General features: G+C 38.7%; 1 protein-coding gene and 1 pseudogene across 1 annotated transcript; one reads left to right on the top strand and one right to left on the bottom strand.

Moving 5' to 3' along the window:
• Nucleotides 1-602: 602 nt before the first annotated feature.
• Nucleotides 603-1,662, bottom strand: LOC137283811 (glycoprotein 3-alpha-L-fucosyltransferase A-like; annotated as a pseudogene).
• Nucleotides 1,663-5,714: 4,052 nt separating this feature from the next.
• LOC137283810 (glycoprotein 3-alpha-L-fucosyltransferase A-like) lies at nucleotides 5,715-22,627 on the top strand. Its single transcript, XM_067815495.1, has 3 exons — nucleotides 5,715-6,041; nucleotides 8,189-8,345; nucleotides 21,699-22,627. Exons 1-3 carry the CDS (start codon nucleotides 5,715-5,717, stop codon nucleotides 22,625-22,627), a joined length of 1,413 nt encoding a protein of 470 aa, XP_067671596.1.
• Nucleotides 22,628-22,898: the final 271 nt, after the last annotated feature.

Genomic DNA, 22,898 nt, shown 5'->3' with positions numbered 1-22,898 from the left:
ATCTTTGTAGATAAACATTTAGATGCTGGTTGCTCCAGCTATCTCATAATAGCACAATATGATGTTTATCTACAACATCCACAAAATGCTTGGTTTGTAACTTTGGTTAATGGTAATGGTGCTATTGAATGAGGAGAAGTGCTAAAAAAGCCTGACGCAAGACATAGTACTCGTACACGTTTTGGTACCAAATGTGTTCCAAACCTCTATACTTAACGCAAATATTTTGGTTATTTACTTCACCTACTAGTACCTGATACCCTTTCCAAATTATATTCAGCGTTTATCCTTCATCATTATTTCATAATTTTTTATAAATATTTTCGAATCCCATGTTAATGCTGAAACATTTTACTACTGAATATTGTAGGCCCTACATTGGAAACAGATTGATACTCATATAAACATTTCAGATTAATGGTATTCATGAGTACAGTATTAAAGCTCTTTCCTAGAAACAACAATAAAGGGTCTCCTTTCAGTTAACGTTCAAACCCCATTGTGTATCAAGCTTCGAATCCACGATCTGGTTCTGCTGAGGGAAGCAACTAATTGTGATGCCTCACTCATAACCCAAACCACGACGTGAAAACCCCTTGATTTCAATAATCTCTCCGAGTTTCACAACTGTCCATCCAATCGGAGATATCAGGGTACCACTTCCTGTGTTGATCTAATGTGTGCAGGTGGACACACATCTCGCAGCTGTTTTCTTTGAAAGGAACATATTCATACTGCGCATGTGTTTTCAGAAGGTCGAGATAGGCAGTGGAGTTCCTGTCCAGATATAAGAGATGCGCAGCCAGGTTTTTTCTGCGACCGGAAGTCAGCTGTGTTCAGGAACGTGTCTTTTGGGTAATATTTGGCATAATCACCATTGCCTCGAACTACAGGAATAATATGATGGTCATGTTGAAATGTCTTGAAAAACTTCTCAGTAACATAATCTTTACAAAAAGCACTTTCAAACGACAGATAGAATTTATATTTTCTGTAGCATACACCGTCATGCCCGTCCGGAGTGCAATTTCTTTTCCCGCAGCGCCCAAAAATATCGACTGGAATATACTTCTTTAACTCTTCCACGTACAGCGTTCTGTTGCTTGGGGCTCCGCAGTTACTTACAAACCACAATGCCATTCTCGTCTTCCTTGACATGATCTCATTCCAGTCATACTTTCTTAACTGCTGACGTCTTCTCAGAGAGCCATACACAGCATGGAAATCTGACTTTCTTTCATACGTATAGGTCCAGTTAAACACACTATTCCAGTTCTCTCTTGGGAACTGATTGCGGTAGTTTGTCCATGGTTCCAGAGAAAAGAATACCCAAACCTGGTCCGGATTAGCTCTTACTGGTGGCTTCATGATGAAGGTCCTCGTCACCACCCATGCGTGAAATATAACAGCGTCTGCTTGGTGTAGGTAAGACGTGTTTGTTGAGAACACACACGTGTAAGTACCACACTGAACTTTTCGTTTGTCGTATTGTTCCCACTGGACTTTAGTTTTATACCAAACAATCAGTTTGTCTGTATGACCATTAACACTGCTAGTGATCACTAGAGACGAATTAACTCTTTTGTCAGGTCCGTTCAAATCATGTGGAACTGCCTTGAGAAGAGTTTTAGGTGGTATCTGGACTGACAATTCACGGTTCATATTTTCCCCAAATTCCGTTGTATTCACATCTATGTAAAAGTACAAGAAAGCACAAGAAGCTTGTACCACGAGAAATGCAGCCCAAATCTTGCGATTCCTGGGTGGAAAAAAATGTTAAACAGCTTCAATTGCAATATATTATGAAGACAAAAATTTAATAAACATCATAACACTGACTCGAACCCACCACATAAAAGGAGGAAAAGATCTTATTAATGAGACCTATTTTGAACAACTAAAATATAAAATAAAATATAGAAAAAGATACAAAAAATATAATACGTTACATTGCGGTAAAACATATCTTGAAACGCACATAACATTGTTCTATAGTAAGCATTCACAACTTGTACATCCATCACGTACAAACATACTACAACCACCTACACTTACACATCTCTCCTACATGCACATGTGTCAAATGATTCAAAACACACACACACAGAGAGAGAGAGAGAGAGAGAGAATAAAATATACACACGCAACTGCCAATCCAAATTACTCATGATCACAAACACATACATGGACATAAGCAAGTTAATTAAGCAAACATCTAATTCATAGACCCATAATTATGTGAATTAAGAAAATGGACAATGTTTTTGAATGATATATTAACATTCTGCACTTTGCTGTACAGCATAAATTATTGTGTGGAGATATTCATTGACCGTGCAAGGGCGCATACTGCATGTGCAATGTCCCGGTATTTCAGCGACTTGCGCAGAGGAATGACAACACCAGTCTTTACTAAAAACAGATTTCTCTCTGCGCCATGATCTTTTGCTAACTGATTTTGTAGATGCAGCGTGAAAGTGTGTACATGTACAGTGTAGTGTATTTTGTTTTTATTGGGTTTGACGTTAACAGGCCCTGATAACAACTGACAAATTAAAGTATTGCAAACACATTGCTTTCCATCATTTCAAGACTCTTGAACAGAAGGTTGCCAATGATGTTAAAGATCCAGAAAATATTCTGACTGAGTTTGGTTATCTCGCAGTATTCCTCACGTCTTCATTACTACAGTCCTTCTATCCCGTTTTAGTGATTTCTTCAAACTAGAACGGGACAACTAGCAAGTGTAAAATATGAACAAATGGATGAAGTTGTTCACAAAGTTATATGAAAGCTGACGCATTTCGAAGTTAAAGAAAATACGAGACAATATCCCATCCCTTTTTTCACCATTGGTTTTGCCTCACATTCGGTTTCCTCCCCTTCACTTACACCATCCAATAAGCGCGACTGACTGTGTATGGTCTGACTTTCATTGTGGAGTTACATTTTCCAAGGCACTCGTACAGAGCAACCTCCTCGTTGTGGGTGCTGGGTAGGGAACAGATGAAGAGCTAACAACTCTACTGGACCCGAGGTAGAATAGGTATTCAGCACCTCTTTGTTGGTCGTAGTGAGGATCATTTGGGGCAAACTGCTTCACGTGGATTGTGCCCGTGTGTCGGCGGAGGACGGGATTCTGGTATTTGAGGGGTTGTATCAATCGGCTGGTCATGTCAAATCATGTACTAGAAAACTGATTTGACTCGCAAGTGATATTCTGTTTTGGCTTTCAATGTTACAAATATCATAATTATTTTTGCCTAAATTCTCCAGTCAGAAGTTGGTCGCCCCTGAACACTTCATTCTGTATGTCTCCAAATAAATGGAACGGACCCTACTAGCGGCGCAGTTCTATTTTGGGCAGCTATGGATGTTCATCTTGTGTTTGATGGAATATATCATCCTTGGAGCCCCGGTGTTGCAAGATCGTTGCTTATACAACATCGTTGACACTCAGTAGCGATGGGGATCAATACTATTCACACACCATGTCTTTCAGACAAACACCAATAAGCATTGCAACATGGAGTCTTTGTCATCTGTTGAAAATGATTCTCCAGATGTTGCTAATACTTAGCCAAGTCTATTGTTATATCTTCCACTGATGAAAAACAGCTGAGGCTTAAAGTGTTCAGAGTGTCTGCAGTGGGGTGAAATATGTAACGCGTCTGTAAAATGGTTCATGTTTGTTCAATGTGGACGGAGAGAGAAGTTAATACCATGGTTGTAGTCCCGGTACATGAATTACAGGATTTATGTAGGGGAATTGTTCGACATAGAGTGAAGTGTCTGTCTGACGTAAAAGAGGATGAAATGTCCGCTGCTTAAAAATATCAAGTTATTACTTCTATGAAACCTTTCTGTTTGAAACCCTACAACAATATCATGAAAACAAACACAACGCTGTTCACTATTGCCCTTTCCACCCTACCAAAATCAGTTAGAGCTGGTTACACCATCAGCGGGGTGGAAGTATATATACCAAGGTCACTCCAGTGTTTTAAATGCCCAAACCTCGGTCATGGTTCATGATTGACAATATGAGCATCCATCAACAAGGATACAATGACATGCATCAACGAAGTATATAAGCTTTTAGTAGGTTCTTACAACAATCAAAGCAAACATTCGGGTAGTATTAACAGTGAACAACTAGCAACATAATTACATTGTGAAAAACACATATACCACACTGAATGGTCACAGGCAACTGTAGACAAACCTTGAAAAACATGGATTTCTTTGTACATGAAGCATGGCCTCACTAAAATGTATTCCCAAAATCGGTGTCAATACAACGGACTAATTCTTTACACATTCGTGCTTGGCGTCGTCAATGCGTGTGACATCTGGAAACTATCAGAAAGCTTTGAAATGTGTGGATGTGCCCAGATGTATCTACGGATCGCACGTCATAATGGATCGATTCAAATATATCGCTCTATCACTGTTGACAGGTGAGAGAAAAAAAGAATGGTGGCATTGCCAGGAAATATCCACAGCTGGCGTTTACTTAAAATGTTGACTATTGTAAAGAACCCACAACTATGTCCATCGAAACAGAATCTGGAAGATCCTAGTCAGGCAAACAAAAGAAAGATGCAAAATGAGGTGGAGAAAGGAGTGAGTGGGTTTAGTTTTACGCCGCGCTCAGCATTATTCCAGCTATATGACGGCTGTCTGTAAATAAGCACAACATAAAAGAAATAAATGATGTAAGAGAGAGCTTGTATGACTACGCTAAGCAGACGTGTGCAAACTTCCCAGCTGGTCTACGTGTGAGAAGAAAAAATACTCAAACGACAACAGGGCCCGCAAAATACAAGTGTGCTCAAGATGTGTACTACCTGTATCACTACATCGAAGGTAGTATTCCTGAACATGTTCTGCAAACAAAGGTGCTCAGCAGAGCAAGTGTACGTGATCTATCTATGTCGACACCAGGTACGCCATCAACAGCCAACAACGTCACCAACGTCAATACACCAGTCGAGATCAACAGCACATCTTCATCATCGACTAATCCCACTGATCAAGCTACAGGTGATACAAACGACTCAGCTTGTTCCATACTTAGTCATATTGTACAGCTGAAACAGATTGTGTCTGGAAGAAAAGCTCAAATGTATGGAAATGAGATTTTCTGATCACATTAAGAAATTAGATGAAACTATCCAGGAAAAGGATAAATCTATAACCGACCTACAATCTAAGCTCAGTGAATCTGAAGGTAGGAGGTCAGAACTGAAATCGGAACTGAAACTATATACAGTCGAACCCCGTTTACCCGGACGTTTTGGTTTCACTCGAAAATCGTCCGGATAGCGAGACATCCGATTAACTGGATCAAACATCCAAAACGTAAAAATAAAGTGAAAGCAAAAAATATTCACGTACGTATATCAATAAATCAACAGTCAGTAGTAAAAACAGTAAATCATCATAACATATAAGTGTACCGATAATACATGGAAGGCGGAACGTGGGTTACCATTTGTCAAGTTGTCTCGGACGTAATCGTGTAGTGTAGTAGTCAAGAAAATAAATCATATCGTGATCACATTCTACACCTAGAAAATGAACTATTAAAGACAAACTATTCTGTCGATGCCAAATTAAAGACAATGGATGCAAAACTCTCAGGTCTGTCTTGCCAAATAAAGAATTGTACAGAGAAAAGAAAAGTCAGAACTCCTAACAGTGAATACGCCATGAACAAGGACTCCACAGTAACGACACCAGCAACAGAGCAGACTCAAATAGAGGAGGAACAACCATCGCATCTAGAGAGGGACAAAACTACTACGCCTAACACTGAACCCCGTCACATTCCAGTCATATCAAGCCAGATCAATGACAACAGTGTGCAGCCACTACAGGACAACAGCAACATCATAAGCTTCGTGTACGACAACCACGACGCCAACCTCCCCACAATGGATCTAGGACAAACAGACAACATAGATTCCTGGAACCACGTTGAACGTCAACCGCTACGGAAACAGCACACAAGCAGCGCAGACAGGAGCGCTCATAAGGTAAAAGACAATACTACACATCCTATCAGATCACTCTCTTAACAATATCGTGCTCTGCAAGGCGTTCCCAGAGTCAAAACTAAACGCCTTGTGTTGTATAATGTAAGTGCTGAGGAATCGTTAGATTCAGTAAAGGAACTCATATATGAATATACAAATGAGCAAAATGTGCTTGTGACCTATGTGGGACCAGAGACCATATAATAATCTATTATATGGTCTCTGGTGGGACTGATGAAGAAAAATGTTCGTTTCAACTATCGAGATACCTACACTGTACTATGTCTCTTGTAATAGACACTTTTGGCCACCTGGAATACGCGTGAGAGACTATGTTCCTAAAAACAGATCATACAATGACATAAATGAACCGTACAGTAACAACTATTAATATTATGTTGGACAAGACCGCTATCAGATTTATTAGAATACTATTATTCCACGCTGTCGTCATAATGGCCTTTTCTCAACATGGAATATACGTGGACTACTTCACGGCGGTGAATACATCAATCAGACACTATCACAGCCTGTTGATGTTGTTGCTGTTCAGGAACACGGGCTTACATCAAGTAACCATTCGTAACTACTCGCCTCTTTCCGTAACCTGCAAGAAGGCGCCATCCGGCTTTCCGGAATGACCCGAGTAGTTGCGAATGATCAAGTAACTTGCATTATCTGAATGCGTTCCGAGAACTGAAAACTCTTACATATAACTGTGTGAAAGCAGACTTGTCACGCTCACGTGGATCGCACGGACTAGCACTGTTAGTTAAGCATGTTCAGCATGGAAAGCGGAAGGTATTACAGTCAATTCTGATTATGTCATAACAATCAAGCTTAATTGTTACCACCATTGTGTTGTTTATGTCACTGCTTGTTGTCTGCCATCAACGAATGTTTTGCATGCAACTTACTGTAGTGCTCTCACTGAACTGTTAAATTTGTATGTCTGAAAAAGGTTCAGCCATTATTCTTGGTGATCTAAACTCTGACATGTAAGCCTATCTATCACACAGGGACAAAACTTTCAAGTGTTCCTTGTCAGATAGAGACCTCATAAATGAGAGACCTCTAAACCTTATGCCTACATACTCACATAAATATACTTGTAGGTCCACAGACTCACATAAATATACTTGTAGGTCCACAGACTCACATAAATATACTTGTAGGTCCACAGACTCACATACATATACTTGTAGGTCCACAGACTCACATAAATATACTTGTAGGTCCACAGACTCACATAAATATACTTGTAGGTCCACAGACTCACATAAATATACTTGTAGGTCCACAGACTCACATAAATATACTTGTAGGTCCACAGACTCACATAAATATACTTGTAGATCAAAAAATAATTCGTTCCAAAGTATGATTGACTACATCCTTATACCATCTGATCTAAGTACACGTGTCCTCAGTGCTATGATAGACAAAAACGTGCCTATTTACTGTCTCAGATCCCCAACCTTGTTCTATATCCGTAAGTATCCAGCAAAGGTACGTAACATCAATGCACCATGTGGCACTCCAAAATGGAAATTAGCCAGTGAAAGTGACAGTAAATCTTACCAAAGTCTATTCAAGGAGACTATGTATTCTCAGAATATTTCCCATCTAAATTTTAACCAACCAGACAGTATAGATTACTAGAACGATATGATAAGCTCTGCTCTACTGCATGCTTCCTCAAATTCCATACCTCACAGTAACTACAAGCCATATCTAAAACCGTTTTGGAAACTAACTGCCTAAATGATGCTCACCATGATATGCGAGTAGCCAAGTGTGCATGGGTCAATTCCGGTAAACCTCAGAAACATGACTCTGAACAACGTTTGACCTATAAAGATCAGAAACGAAAATTTCGATGTCTGTTTCGGAAATCAAAAAGATCTCATAAAAAAGAAATGTTAAAAGGCATTGAATTATCTGCTGAACTGGACGTAAACACCTTCTACAAAACTGTCCAAAAACAAAGAGCAGTGGTTACAAATGTATCCACACTTGATTACAGAGGCGAGAGCGGCTCAAAGCCCTCTGAAGTATGCAAAATATGGGGCAAATGCTATGCTGATCTAGCTCAACCACATGAATCAGAAACATTTGATGATGATTTCAGAAATCACATATCTCAGCTAGTCCAGGAAATTGACAATAGCAGCACTGAAGAGTACGATGAAGAACTAGAAAGAGACTTTCTATTTGATGAAACAAAGGATGCTATTAAGGCTCTTAGGAAAAACAAATCATCAGGTCCGGACAAAAATACAAACGAGCATATAGTACATGCAGGTAATGCATTCATTAATCACTTATGCAAACTATTCAATCATATGATTAAATCTCAATATGTCCCATACAAATATAGAATTGGAATGGTAATATCAGTATATACAAACGTAAAAGTGAAAAAAAAACGACCCTAGAAACTACAGGGGTATAACACTAACATCTTGCCTTGGTAAACTATTTGAAAAGCTCCTGGTCAAATGAAATGAAAATAAACTCCTCAAATCAAATCCGGACTTTCCTGATAAGCTACAATTTGGATTTCTATTATGTCTGTGTTTACTCTCATGGAGAGTATACAATACTTTAACAATAGAGATCCCCTCTCTTGACAGCCTTTCTCCATAATTCAAAAGCTTTCGACAGAATTTGGCACGATGGTTTATTCTATAAGTTTCACGAACTTGGTATTAGAGGAACTACTTGGAAACTGTTACATCACTGTCATACCAATAGCCAATCATTTGTTGCATACCATGGCGAGTGACCAGAAATGTACTTGATCAAACAAGGTGTTGGGCAAGGGAGGGTTATATCCTCTTGTTTTTTTCTCATCTTTATTAACGACCTAACTGCATCATTAAGAGAAGCAAATTGTGGTATCTGTGTCTATGGCATGGATGTTCCATCTGTCTTGCTTGCTAACGATACTACACTCGTAAGCGCATCCCCTAATGATTTACAGGCATCACTTGATATTGTCTACTCATACGCTTCTAAATGGCGTCTAACATATAACCCATCAAAAAGTACAATCATCGTTTTTAGCAAAAGAAAGAACTATAATCTAAACTTCCACTGCAGCCTTGGTAACATACCAATCCCTGTATCAGAATCTACCATAAGTAATCTCTCAACAAAAACCAGAAGTCAAAAGTACTGCCAGAAAACAAGACAAAATGTAAAGTCACTAAGGTCTATTGGACTGAACGATTCTGGCCTCCACCCAATCACTTGTGTTAAGATATGGCTCAGGATGATCCTTGCAACTAGTCTCTATGGCTGTGAGGTACTACCAAACATTAAAGGCCAACAAGCTGACACCTTTGAACAAACACAAAGGTACTTTGCTCGCCTTATGCAAGGTCTTGATAAGAGATCATCATCAATATCTACTACTGCAAACTTAGGATTATGGTCACTAACTGGCTATATCGATAAATGTATACTACTATTTCTTGGGAGACTACGTAACACTGAGTGTAACATCTTCTGTGTTGCTATTACAACTCCAATAAACTCTAACAACATCTGTGGTGATCTCCTATCAGTATCTGAAAAGTATAACCTAAAGACATATATTGACAAATATATTGCTCAGGGCATATTTCCTCCAAAACCTGTATGGAGACTAATTTTGAATGCATAATTGTGAAGAACAATTATGGCGATCACAAACCTTCTATCGCTCAAATATGTCATTTTATGCAACAATTCACTACACACTCTCTTATCATACTCTTTGGCAGCTGGCATATAAACATCCTAATTACAAATTTTCCTTGCAATTTTGTGTCAAAATATCATCCAGAGGAATAACATCAAAGGAGTGTTCTCTCTGTAACAAACAAATATTTGACTATGACTTCCACATACTCCTCCACTGGGAAAATCTAATACAACAACGAAATGATTTCTTTGCATACTTAACTGATACACTTGACGTTGAAACTTACGTAATATTTGAAATGCAAGATGAAAAAGATATGTTGTCATTTCTCTTTGGAGCAGAAAACAACTTTTATAACTGTATAGATTCCACACTATGGGAAAACATTTTGTTACGCTTTTCTTTGTATGTATATGACCTGAAACCTCACCTTGTGAACTGTTATACAGAATGATTCTCCTTATGTCATGAACTTCTGTACATATGTCTGTAGACATCCAATTGTTAATATGTATGCTGATGTTGTAATAATATGATGTTTCTTGTTTGTAATCTTCGGTAACTGGAGGAACTAAAGTCTACGGATCGCACGTCATAATGGATCGATTCAAATATATCGCTCTATCACTGTTGACAGGTGAGAAAAATGAAGAATGGTGGCATTGCCAGGAAATATCCACAGCTGGCGTTTATTTAAAATGTTGACGATTGTGAAGAACCCACAACTATGTCCATCGAAACAGAATTTGGAAGATCCTAGTCAGGCAAACAAAAGAAAGATGCAAAATGGCGTCAGTTTGTTGTCGAACTGGAGAAAGGAGTGAGTGGGTTTAGTTTTACGCCGCGCTCAGCATTATTCCAGCTATATGGCGGCTGTCTGTAAATATTTGAGTCTGGACCAGACAGTGATCAACAGAATGAGCATCGATCTGCGCAGTTGGGAACCTATGACATCTGTCAACAGAGTGAGCGAGCCTGACCACCCAATCCCGCTAGTCGTCATTTACGACAAGCACGAGTTACTAAAGGCTATTATTCTAACCCGGACACTCACAGGTTCCTGAGGAAAGGACGCCCTTTCATAGCATGAAGGCTAAACGTTAAATCATACAGGAAATCAGCTGAGCCGCGTAGGTTTTCTCAGCCCTTTGCTGATGTGTCCTAGGATACACAAACGTCGACAAGCGAACAGATAATTTTATTGAAGAAAATATACCCGTACACGCACAAACTTTCTAGAGGGATCTAATTGCATGTACACTGATATTCCTTCAGATCTTGAAACATCATTTTGTCTTTGGGTAGCACACTTAATTCCACCCCGCCATTACTGTAAACCATACAAACTTAATCGCCCTTGTTTTCAAACAAAGACGCTTCATTGCGGACAATTTACTGACATCATTTGGCTGCCAGATTCGCATTCTTTTACGGAGGTGGTGAAATAAACAAACACCCAACGCCATTGCTTCACAGGTCTGTGAATGTGCCCATGTGTGACTGAATGTGTGACAAACTTAAATGCTGTGAATGTAGAACATGGATTTCAATACCCATGACCAGGGTTGGCTTTGCCCTATATTTAATGCACGGTAATGATTGGTAATGGATAAATGGAGTGTTACAACACGCCGTAATGTACTGAGATCAGTAGGAACGCCAGGTGAAGTGATACCGATGACTGGCGAACAACAATTTAGAGGGATGGACTAATAACTTGAACTTAGCACTTTGGAAATGTGTGGGGGAAAAGTGAGATAAATACTTTTATTACCTACGAGGACAAAATATCGGGCTTCAACAATTCGATCATTTACAGACCACCGCCATAGAGCTTGAGTATTGCGGCGAGCGTGTTAAAACTAGACTCACTCACTCCTTATAGAATATTTATGTCCGCCTCATTTTCCGCTAAGAGCACAACAGCGTCTGCATGAGCTAAACCTCACATTGGCACATATATAGACACGGTGACATGCTGTCCTTTCAGTGTCACAAATCAAATTATTATTGTACATGTTGAATAATAAAGGGGATAATAGGCAACCCTGATTTAGACCACATTGTATATTAAACCTCTGGGAGAGGTCCCCGTTAATACCAGTGTATGGTTTCATGGATTTATGTGAGGATTGAAGAGCAACATATGTTCTTCCACAAACACCTGCTAGGGACAGTCTTTTCCATTGAATATTCCGTTTTATGGTGTTATACCCTTTTAAAAGTCTGTAACAGCTAAGACGTTGTTTTCCTGATTGTTTTCATCACGTCTATTTTATTATCTGATTTGTATATATGTTTTAACTTGCATGAGGTGAGACTAAAACAAAATGTCTGTCCGTCGATGTATTCGCTGATGGAAAATGATGTATTCGTTGATGACGATTACACCTGAAGCGTTGAAGAACGCCGACCAATGGACAATACATGTTTCACGTTGATCATTAGCCACTGACATCGTTGGTAGATTTAATGAGTAGATGAATAGATGAGGTTTGGAACACAAGGATAATCAAAAACAGTTGGTAATATAACATGACTGTAAAATATAATGCATGGACAATTATCATCTAAAATCGTGTTTAACAACAAACATTTTTAACACTTTTAGCAATTTTGCATTATGAAGCCTGGAAGTGCAGGGTGTGCACCCTACTTTGTCTTGAAATTGTGTTCAATGCCCATTGAAACTCAGGTGAAACTGAAGTGTCCCTAAACACTCTAGACGCTGAAAGCCTCACAACTCAGAACCGTAAACCATTGGCATAATCTGAAAAACAGATTTTGTAACGAAAACCGTGCAGGTAAACTGTTTTAAGAATACGTCGTACATAAAAGCTTTCTTGTCTTTATTAGCAATAAAATTGCAACTTCGCTAAAATTAACTGCCTTGTAAGAACTTGATCAAAATAGCTATAATTAGAAGCGACAACCACATTATTCCTTTTGTAGATACACTTCAAACTTGAGGACTTGCCACCTTACCAAACCATGTCTTGTCTGCTCGTGGAAAATCCCCTAAGCCTAAAAAGATGAAGATAGGTATGGCATTCATTCTGTATCAAAGGATACTGTAAAAACTTGTTATCAAAAGTAGTCGTTGTAAATTTGGCATCATTTTAAGCTTTGTCACGCATCGCTATAACTTTATGCAGGTAACATCCAATGTAATTTCAAAAGCTAATGAAATTCTACCTTTGATACAGTATAAACTTCATGCACAAGTTCATATCCTTATCATTGGTAATGATCTCAATAAACAACTAATTGCGCCTTGAAAAGCACACTTTCCGAACTAACACTTCATTGATGAATTTATCTCTAAACGACCTATAAAAAAAACCTTGTCCATTTATGTATGCACAAGGGTTAAAATTTGAGACTAGGCTTTGTATTGTAATTTGAATGATCGCTCCCCTATGAACAACTGCTTTGTAGATGTATCCCGTTGGTTTAGTATTTGTTTACAATTCATGATGAAAAATATCTAGTACCGTTTTGCTACCTGGTTTCTAATACGGAAAAAAGTATTTTTAGACTTCTACAGTTTTGTAAGACTGACTGGATCGAAAATATTACTGCTTGACAAGTATTAGATAAGCCAGCGCAGTGAATGCGTTTGTGACAAGCAGGCGGGGCAAGTAATCTGGACGAATACACTTGGTTGCTACAGATACATTGGCGATTAAGCGAGTGCAATACATGCTGACCGTGGCGTGAAATTGTTGGCGCTATTGTTTAACGCGTGTCGCGTAGAGCGATTTAGTTCAGCAAGACACCATCACGACACGATTCGCACGATGAAATTGAACTTTTCAATATTTAGACCAAAACGTGTTTCCCTCTCGTTTCAAACGGATCGTTCTAGAGGGCGGTCCCATATATATACATATTGGGGTCTTTTGTCAGGTCTTGGCTCATCTAATACTTGTCAAGCGACCATTGCTGTCCGTGAGATGCTTTTTGTGTTACTTCGATCATTTTAACACTCTTTTTGTCTGGTTCAAATCCAAAAGTCTTGATAACAATGAGTAAGGTCATGGGAGTTTCTTCACGAATGGAACTGGCAATTCCATTGGCATTGGAAGCAATTATTTTCAACCATCTGTTACATTTTGTATGGTACAGATAAAACAAAGAAATATTTATATGCACAGGATCTCTTGGATTACTATCATGTGGCTTGATGGTACACGATCATACACACCAAAATGTAATTTGGGCAGGAGCAGTAACAACAGTATATACTTTACTAGAAGCCCCTTTACAATACAACACTTCTCGTGACGACGTTAGGATTACCCTGACCTGACCTGACCTGACCTGACCTGAAACAACCTAACCTTAAAAGAGTTTTATGACGTGTTTTTCTTTTTTAAAGTTTGTGGTGCCGTATTGTAAAGGTAGGCCCTTTGTTGAATCAGGCGGGTAGAGTTATCTCTGCGGGTTTCACTCACTTTGCAAGTAAAACTGTGATCAGTCTTACCGTGTACATACTGCTGGGGATCACTCAAAAACAGAAGTCCGTGTAATTCCCAATAAAATGTTACAGCTACGTAGAAGTCTGGTAGAAAGAAAACCCACTGAGGAACGTTGCAGTGACATTCATCTTGTGTATGCAGCATCATTTCATGTTATCACCATACACAAACACAATGCATGGGAAGCACATGTGTAACGTGGGAGCCTCCTACGCGTGCATGGGGTGTCATTATGAATCTTGACGTTTTCCAGGCTGGTCGATATAATCACTGTAGACTATTTTTTCCAATAATTTTCTTGCATCTGTGCATGATCAGGGTTTTCAGGGTCAAATCACACACTACTTACTGAAAATTGTAAACCTGAAATTTTCATTTCATACTCCAGCCACCTAACAAGGGGGATAACTGAAGGAACAGCTATGCTTTGAATGAAGTCCATGTGGTGATGCATTCTCAAAACATCAAATATTTTTGTATCAACATTGATTCAATCCCATATATCTCCCAGTTTCGACAATTGTGCATTGAAAGTGCAGTTCCCCCACTTTTCTTGAAGAGTATATATGTAAAGTAATGTATTGAAACATTATCCTCAGTAAGGTGATCTTTCTTTTTAATCTATTTCAAGTTATGTGAACATTATCTGTTAATCGAAGGCCTGTAGATGTGCTTGGCCTGTCAAGATTTATCTATGGATTTCAAATGAAAATAATATAATGTGTGTGTTTATCGATTCAGATGTAACACGTTGAATATTGACCGTATCAGTTTGTTCAATATAGTCCTATTCTCCATTCAGGTCACAGAAAAAAGAATGTTTACCTCTAAAAGAACTATGACATCGCTTGGAAAGATCCACATTGACGTTAAAATATTTTAATTGTCAAGCATAAATAAGTAAGACAGAATCTCAAAATTCTTTGTCAGACGAAGAAATGAAATACTGCCAAAAATGCAAGAAGAGAAACACACAAGTTCAAAAATGGTGTCAGTTTGTTAGTTGTTGCCGATGTGCCCATCAAATGATGGTAAGCTAGTTAGTGGCACAGGAGGGTTCATGAGTACAAACTAATATACTGAGTCAAAAAGAGAAACTTCACAAAATGTAATTCATAAAATAATGAATAATTTTTCTCTGATGATACATCTATGTATCCGATACGTGCAAGCATTTATCTATCCATCCATCCATCATTGACATTAACACTTCACTTCACCAGTACCCATTTCATGCTTTTAACAATAATCAGTCATCTGATGAAGGGGCATGAAATAGCCCAGAAACGGTGTGTTATACAATAACGAAGAAGTTGTCATCCATACACTCGTCTGGTATATTCACCAACTTCTAAATGGTTCTCCTGAATCACATATCATAACACGGTGTGCCTCTTCAATATTAGATAGAGCACCAGTCGCATAATGTGTGAGAAATTCAGAAATATAGGTTTACTTTCGACAACACTATGTGCTTCGCAGCTAGTAACTTCATGTCTGTTGGAGCAATGCATTCTACTACAGCAGGCTTGATAGTGTTCATCTGGACCAATTTTTCAACAGCAACAAATTGTTGTGCTTACATTATCGAAGCATTCTCATTGCATTCATTATGCATATGAATCAGGCCCTAAATTTTCGAAGCTCTCTTAGCGCTAAGATAGTCGTAAGTGCCATACGTTAACACTGACTTACGACTTTCAGTTGCCACCATCTTATAATTATACTTGTTTCTTTTGTATTGCACGTGGACCTATGACCTTGTTACACATAAACTTCATGAGGGCTGGAACGGGTTCTTGGGTACTCGAATCCGGGTCGGGTACAGCTGGAATCTGCGTCCTATTTCTAGGAACTGAGTACCCGGAAATGGAGATACTGGCAAGGATATAATAATTTTTCTTTGTATGCATTGACGTAACGCACATTTATATGATTGGTAGTGTCGGATTAATGAAGGTTTTAATCCGTACATGACTAGTCAAGTTAAAATAACAGCTAGTTACGTGTTTTAAGGATCAGTGTTAGTAATGGTGTCACTCTCTATATTAAACAGATGTAAATTAAATGCCTGAGATCATTTTCAATGTCTTAATGCAATCCCTTCAAGTTTTCTATACTTATCTCTGTCAAATCGTGATTGAATGTTCAGAAAGTTGACCGAAACGTCGTACTTTTAACTATCATGGGCGATTCGGGTAAATACATCCGGGCCTTTACTATCCGACTTGATTGATTGACAGTTGTCTGGCTGACTGACTGACGTAGTCATGCGACATACTGAACTCGGAAAATAAACAGCAGTTGGCGTCGTAGTATTCATCAAGGCGAGGTCGCTCCCGACTGTCAGTATGTATGTATGATTTCAAGGTTTTGAAAAACCTGTTTATATACATCTAGTCGGCAAACGTCTGTACGAACTTCTGTATATCGCACTGAATTGATGACAGTGATAATTTGAATATGTAACAATTTCCTCTGTGGGGTACGACATTTGACAGTTGATACTGGCGACATTGTCTACAATACTTATCTACAATACCTGGAATTACTAGTATCTACAATCCATATCATAAGAAAAGCCAGATATATGGATGTCAACTTCTTTTTATGGAAAACACAACGTTTCGGAGTGTATGCTTGCTCATTCAACGTTGTGTTTTCCACAATAAAAAAGCTGACATCCATATATCTGGCTTTTCTTATGCTTTCCACTTCTAAATGTCCTTCAAAGATTTAACCCAAATCATGAGAGTGACTGCATATGTTCAGTAACCGTTCTTATAGGTTCACAAATATAATAGACCTTTTTAAAAATTCTGGATCAGAATTGCTCTTCAGCAACCCGTGTTGCCTTAAGAGGGAACTAATGCGATCGGGAGGTCATTCTCTAACATGTTTGCTGCATGCTATCGTACCCCACAACCGTAGATGGATGCTCACAAAGCCGTGGCCATGTTGTGTCTAAAGCTTCTGTAATGCTACTAAAGCTGAGGCCTCCATATTGTTTTTATGTTATGGTACTGTATGGTCATATCTTCACATAAATATTATCTACGCGTATTTTAAGCCGTTCATAAAAGTACTACAAGCACTTTGAGTTTTGTATTTCAATCGATTCGATGTTGTCGTTGTAGTTCTTCAGCAAATATTTATCTGTGTTAAGGTTGTACATAAGTTTAGGCTAAATCTTCCCCGTGACCACAAACGATAGATGTTCCTGGTTAACTTGACCACTTTAATTAGCAGTGACTTTACAGCCTCTACTGTGATACCGAGGGTCTGCAAAGACATAATTAGTTGAATTTCCTAACATTTCCAACATATATTTCCTTTGGGTTGCTTAAACTATGTATGTTTTTGAAAGGAAAACCTTTACAAAGGCACACTGACTCACTGGTTCGGCATGTTATTCTCTGTGTAGCCCAGAGTGCGTATAGTTGCAAGTGGTATCTCATATGCAAAAAGTGAGGAAAACGTTTGAAATTGTACAATTTCCAGATCATTTCAATATGCGGATATTTTACGGAATTCGTCATTTTGAACGTTTGAAATATTGTTTGAAATTGCAAACTGCCCGAATTTTTCCAAATGGTATGACGGACGGACAGACCTACGGACAGACAGTTATTGAATGTTTTGACGGTACAGTTAGTCATATTGCATTTTTACAGCATATGAACACACTAGGTGAGAATGTCATTTACTACCAAAATGTCTCTTAAGAAAGATCTACAAGTTTCTGTTCTGGTAGATATCGGTGATAGTATACGGGTAACAACGTTTCCTTGCAAACAGTTTCAAAGTTTGTGTAAGGATGTAGAGGACACCAACCAATATATAATAGTGTTGAGGAATTTGTTTTGAAAGAGTAGTATTGGCATAGGATGTTGTGATGCGTCTTATCTGTGTGAAGCTGTTCATGCAACCCATGGAGTGAATTATCACACCCATTAACATGTAAATAAACGATTTCATGATCCAAAATAGGAGAAAATGTATCTTTTTTACAATGTACTGGTGCACGGACGCCATTTGTCCTCTGAGTATAAACTTTATTTGATGACAATTTAAAACATAGAGAGAGATACAACTGTTTATTTACTTGTCAATAGTTATACAGATATCCATAAGACCTATACAGATAGCCTACCCATAGTATAGCATTCGGCCATACCCGTCCAATTATGACACATATTCAGTAGATGTTGCAGAGATTCTATCGGGATATAGTGAAACAATGTCGTCTGTACACAGCAATACTGAAATAGTTGTCTCACCATTCCTGCAAATGCCACAGTTTTCATTCTTTAATTCTTGAACCGGATTATTCATGTAAATTGCAAATAGCGTCGGCGACAATTTACATCCCTGTTTGACACCGGCTGTTATGGCAAAGGAGCAAAGTTTACAACGGCAAAAGGTGTTTAGTTTGACACCACAGGTAACATTTTCATAAAAAGAACGGATAGGATGGTTCATCTTACCATTCAATCTCTGTTAATGGAACCAAAGACTTTTGTGAAATCCACGAAGCAGGCATATGCCCGCTTTCTGCTAGTCTTTCTGTTGTTGACAAGGCTATATATCTGATCGACGTTTGCTTCGGAATCCATTCCGTTCGTCAACAAGGGAGTTATTACTCTCAGGTAATGTAATTGGTCTAAGACCATCAGCATATATTTTGGACCGTACCTAATAGTGTGATAGGTCTATAGTTCATAGGGTCAGTAGTGTTCTCTGGGATTGTTTTTCTTACTTGGTGCTGTACTGGCGTCAAAGGATTTGTTAATGATTCTTGTTAAGAGTCCCACGCATATTTCGTCAGGGAACCCCTCAGCTAGAGTGTTATCAGGAGCTTTACCTAGTTATAGCTTTACCTAGTTTGCATCTCAATATGACACTCCTCGCTATTTTCTTACTCACAGGTCTGTTTCGTGAAGGATTTACGATAGTTTCGCTTGGCAACTGTTGATCATCAAAGAGCTGATTTAGTATATTCTTCAGGTGCTCAGAGTGACATCAGTTATCACTATCTAGATCAGAATATATCCTGGAATATTTTTCTCTCCATATGTTTCACACGGTCTCAGCATCTCTTGTTATTTCTCCCTCTCTACTGATCACTTCTAATGGTATATTTTGTTTTCTGCTATTTGGCGACCAAATCTTTCCAATGTTTTTTTTTCCCCAGAAATCACAATTATCCTGCATCAGACCCGTGGCTAATTCAAATTTCGGTTGCTGCTGATATCGGCGCTTGGATTTTCTTAGGAATCTGTTGAATTCCCTTCCATGTTGACAGAATCACCTTTTATGATTCGTTTGGTGTGGGAGCTTTTGCACTTCATCCGCTCTTTCTCTTTTCCACACTACATGTTAAAGCTGTTTATCAGTTCAGAGTTCCAATACGTTTTTGTTTTACATCCTCTCTTTTTCAAAGATTAGTTTCCAGGAGTCCGGGCAACCGAGCCTTTCTCCCATTTCTGACTCCAGAAGACTGTTAAGATGGTTGTAGGTTTGGTCAATATTATTCTCTTGCAGGGTTGTGTTAGACCAAATACGCCGGCAGCATGTTCTCGATTTTCATCTGAATTTCAGAAGTATTTACTTATAAAGTATATTATATTACATCATTTGCAGCAATGATCCGTCAGATATCTTTTTCAGTTATGTAAATGTCATTTTCATAAGCAGTGTAGGGAGGGTGAGTAATTTACAGTGTAATGTTGCGTCCATGACAAATTCAGAAAGGGGTCCCCAGCCACGGATGCAAGGTACGAATAATATCCATCTAACACGTATTTATTACACTGTATATATCCTATACTTACACAGCATGCTAAGCACACATTAATAGTCTGTGCAGCCCTTTAACTTCTTGTTGCTCAGTCAATAGGTGTCACTTCGCCTTGTGTTTCTAATGATCTCAGTACATTATGGTGTGGTCGGATGCGCTAACGAACTGACTATATTATCGAACCATTGAAATACATGAAAGTTTGTGCTGTAAACCGTATTTACCAGTTACCATGTGTTTACGTGTGTATTAAATATATTTTTAACGTGGTTACACTAGATAGAATGGTATTATATCCATCTCCTACCTGAAGCACATTTATGTTTGTTAACTAATGGTCATGTTTACCCACTTACCAAACACATGTAAATACAGACATGAGTGTTCGTTTATTTCGACTCCTACGTAAACGCATGTACATCTGGCAGGCAAGTGATATGGGGAGTTGATGCGAGTATGATGTTCGTGTGCAGCATCTTTATTTTTTTTAAAGGGGGCCATAAAGCTCAAACGAAGCAGCCAATATGGTTGCCCCTTGTATTTGTTTGGCTCATAGTGATGGCGGGGTGGAATAAGGTGCGCTGTACAAAGACAGCATGACATTTCCAGTTCTGAAGGAATATCGGTGAACATGAACCCGTTATATGGTCCCTTGGTACACCACAGCTGCGTACAATTCGTCATCGAAGGTTTAATTGCAACAGGACAAAATGCTGTTTGAATCGATTTCGATTCGATACACCTGTTTTACTGATTGTGACACGAAATCCATAGATTGGCCTGGACATGCCTGGATGAGCACATCTCCAAACTTTCTGTATCCCCAATCACTCCATCCCCATGTTAGAAGTGTATATTCCTGTTCAAATTGATTGTAAGTGTGATGATGTCCCTAGTGTAAGTCTCAGTGTTTCATTTTGAGTAAAGGTAGAAGTAACTCATCAGCATTTGCAATCAAACTATCTATCTAATAAGACCATTAGTTGAATCAGTGTCAATGCTCCACATTCAGAGTTCCCTAACTGTATGTATACTGAAATGAACATTACAGATTGTAAAACCTACGATTTCTAAACCCAGAAACACTAAATCGTGATGCAATTAGTGTGATTACTGTCTAAGTGGACCAAGACGTCCAAGTTTGAGAGTCATTGTAACAACTCCAAACACCGGAAATAATCAAATCGCCATTACTTAACTTGAAGAAAACGTTTGATAAACTATGACGTAAACTATATGTCATGGCCCACTTCGGTCGTACATTTATTGTTGTACTTAATGTGTGTCATCAATAGAATACTTTCCTCTTTTCGACGTAGCCTATGTGGTGTGGATGAGATTCGAGCCACTTTGAAGTCTTAATATGAATATATGGTCTATTATTTGTTTAACATTTCATTTTCATAATGTGTTGCAAGTTGTAACAACAACGTTTGTTCTTTTTCCCAGGAATCACAAGATCTGGGCTGCATTTCTCGTGGTACAAGTTTCTTGTGCTCTGGTTTACTTTTATATACATGTGTATACGAAGGAATTTGGTAACAATATGAGCCGTGAATTGTCAGTCCAAATACCACCTGAAATTCTTCCCAAGGCAGTTCCACATGATTTGAACTATTTGAACAGACCTGACAAAATAGATAATACGTCTCTAGTGACTACTAGCAGTTTTAATGGTCATACAGACAAACTGATTGTTTGGTATAAAACTAAAGTTCACTGGGAACAATACAACAAAAGAAAAGTTCAGTGTGGTACTTACACGTGTGTGTTCTCAACAAACACGTCCTACCTACACCAAGCAGACGCTGTTATATTTCACGCATGGGTGGTGACGAGGACCTTCATCATGAAGCCACCAGTAAGAGCTAATCCGGACCAGGTGTGGGTATTCTTTTCTCTGGAACCATGGGCAAACTACCGCAATCAGTTCCCAAGAGAAAACTGGAATAGTGTGTTTAACTGGACCTACACGTATGAAAGAAAGTCAGATTTCCATGCTGTGTATGGCTCTCTGAGAAGACGTCAGCAGTTAAGAAAGTATGACTGGAATGAGATCATGTCAAGGAAGACAAGAATGGTATTGTGGTTTGTAAGTAACTGCGGAGGCCCAAGCAACAGAACGAAATATGTGGAAGAGTTAAAGAAGTATATCCCAATCGATATTTTTGGGCGTTGTGGGAAGGGAAAGTGCACTGTGAACGGGAATGAAAATACGTGTTATGCAAAATATAAATTCTATCTGTCGTTTGAAAGTACTTTTTGTAAAGATTACATCACGGAGAAGTTTTTCAAGACATTTCAATATGACCGTCATATTATTCCTGTAGTTCGAGGCAATGGTGATTATGCCAAATATTACCCAAAAGATACGTTCTTGAACACAGCTGACTTCCGGTCGCCTAAAGACCTGGCTGCGCATCTCTTATATCTGGACATGAACTCCACTGCCTATCTCGACCTTCTCAAAGCGCATGCGCAATATGAACATGTTCATTTCACGAAAAACAGCTGCGAGATGTGTGTCCACCTGCACACATTAGATCAACACAGGAAGTGGTACCCTGATATCTCCGACTGGATGAACAATTGTGAAAGTCGGAGAGATTATTGAAATCGTCAAAGTCAAAGAGTTTTCACGTCGTTGTTTGGGTTAAGAGTGAGTCTTTTAAGGCATCGCAGTTAGTTGCCTTCGGCAGATCGCGGGAGTTTGCATCTGATATCGGAAAATCATAGTATGTAACCGATGGGGTTTGAAAGTTAACTGAGAAGACCTGTGCTGTCTTTGTTCCAGGAAGGTTTGTAAAATAAATTAAAGCACTTAATATTGTTCTCACAAAGACGTACGTGAATTTTGATATGCTTATATGATGACCGTTCTCTGT

Source organism: Haliotis asinina, chromosome 5 (assembly GCF_037392515.1).
Source record: "Haliotis asinina isolate JCU_RB_2024 chromosome 5, JCU_Hal_asi_v2, whole genome shotgun sequence".
In the NCBI taxonomy this organism is placed as follows: domain Eukaryota; kingdom Metazoa; phylum Mollusca; class Gastropoda; order Lepetellida; family Haliotidae; genus Haliotis; species Haliotis asinina.
Note: the sequence above shows the minus strand (reverse complement) of the source record. Positions and strands in the feature narration are given on the sequence as shown.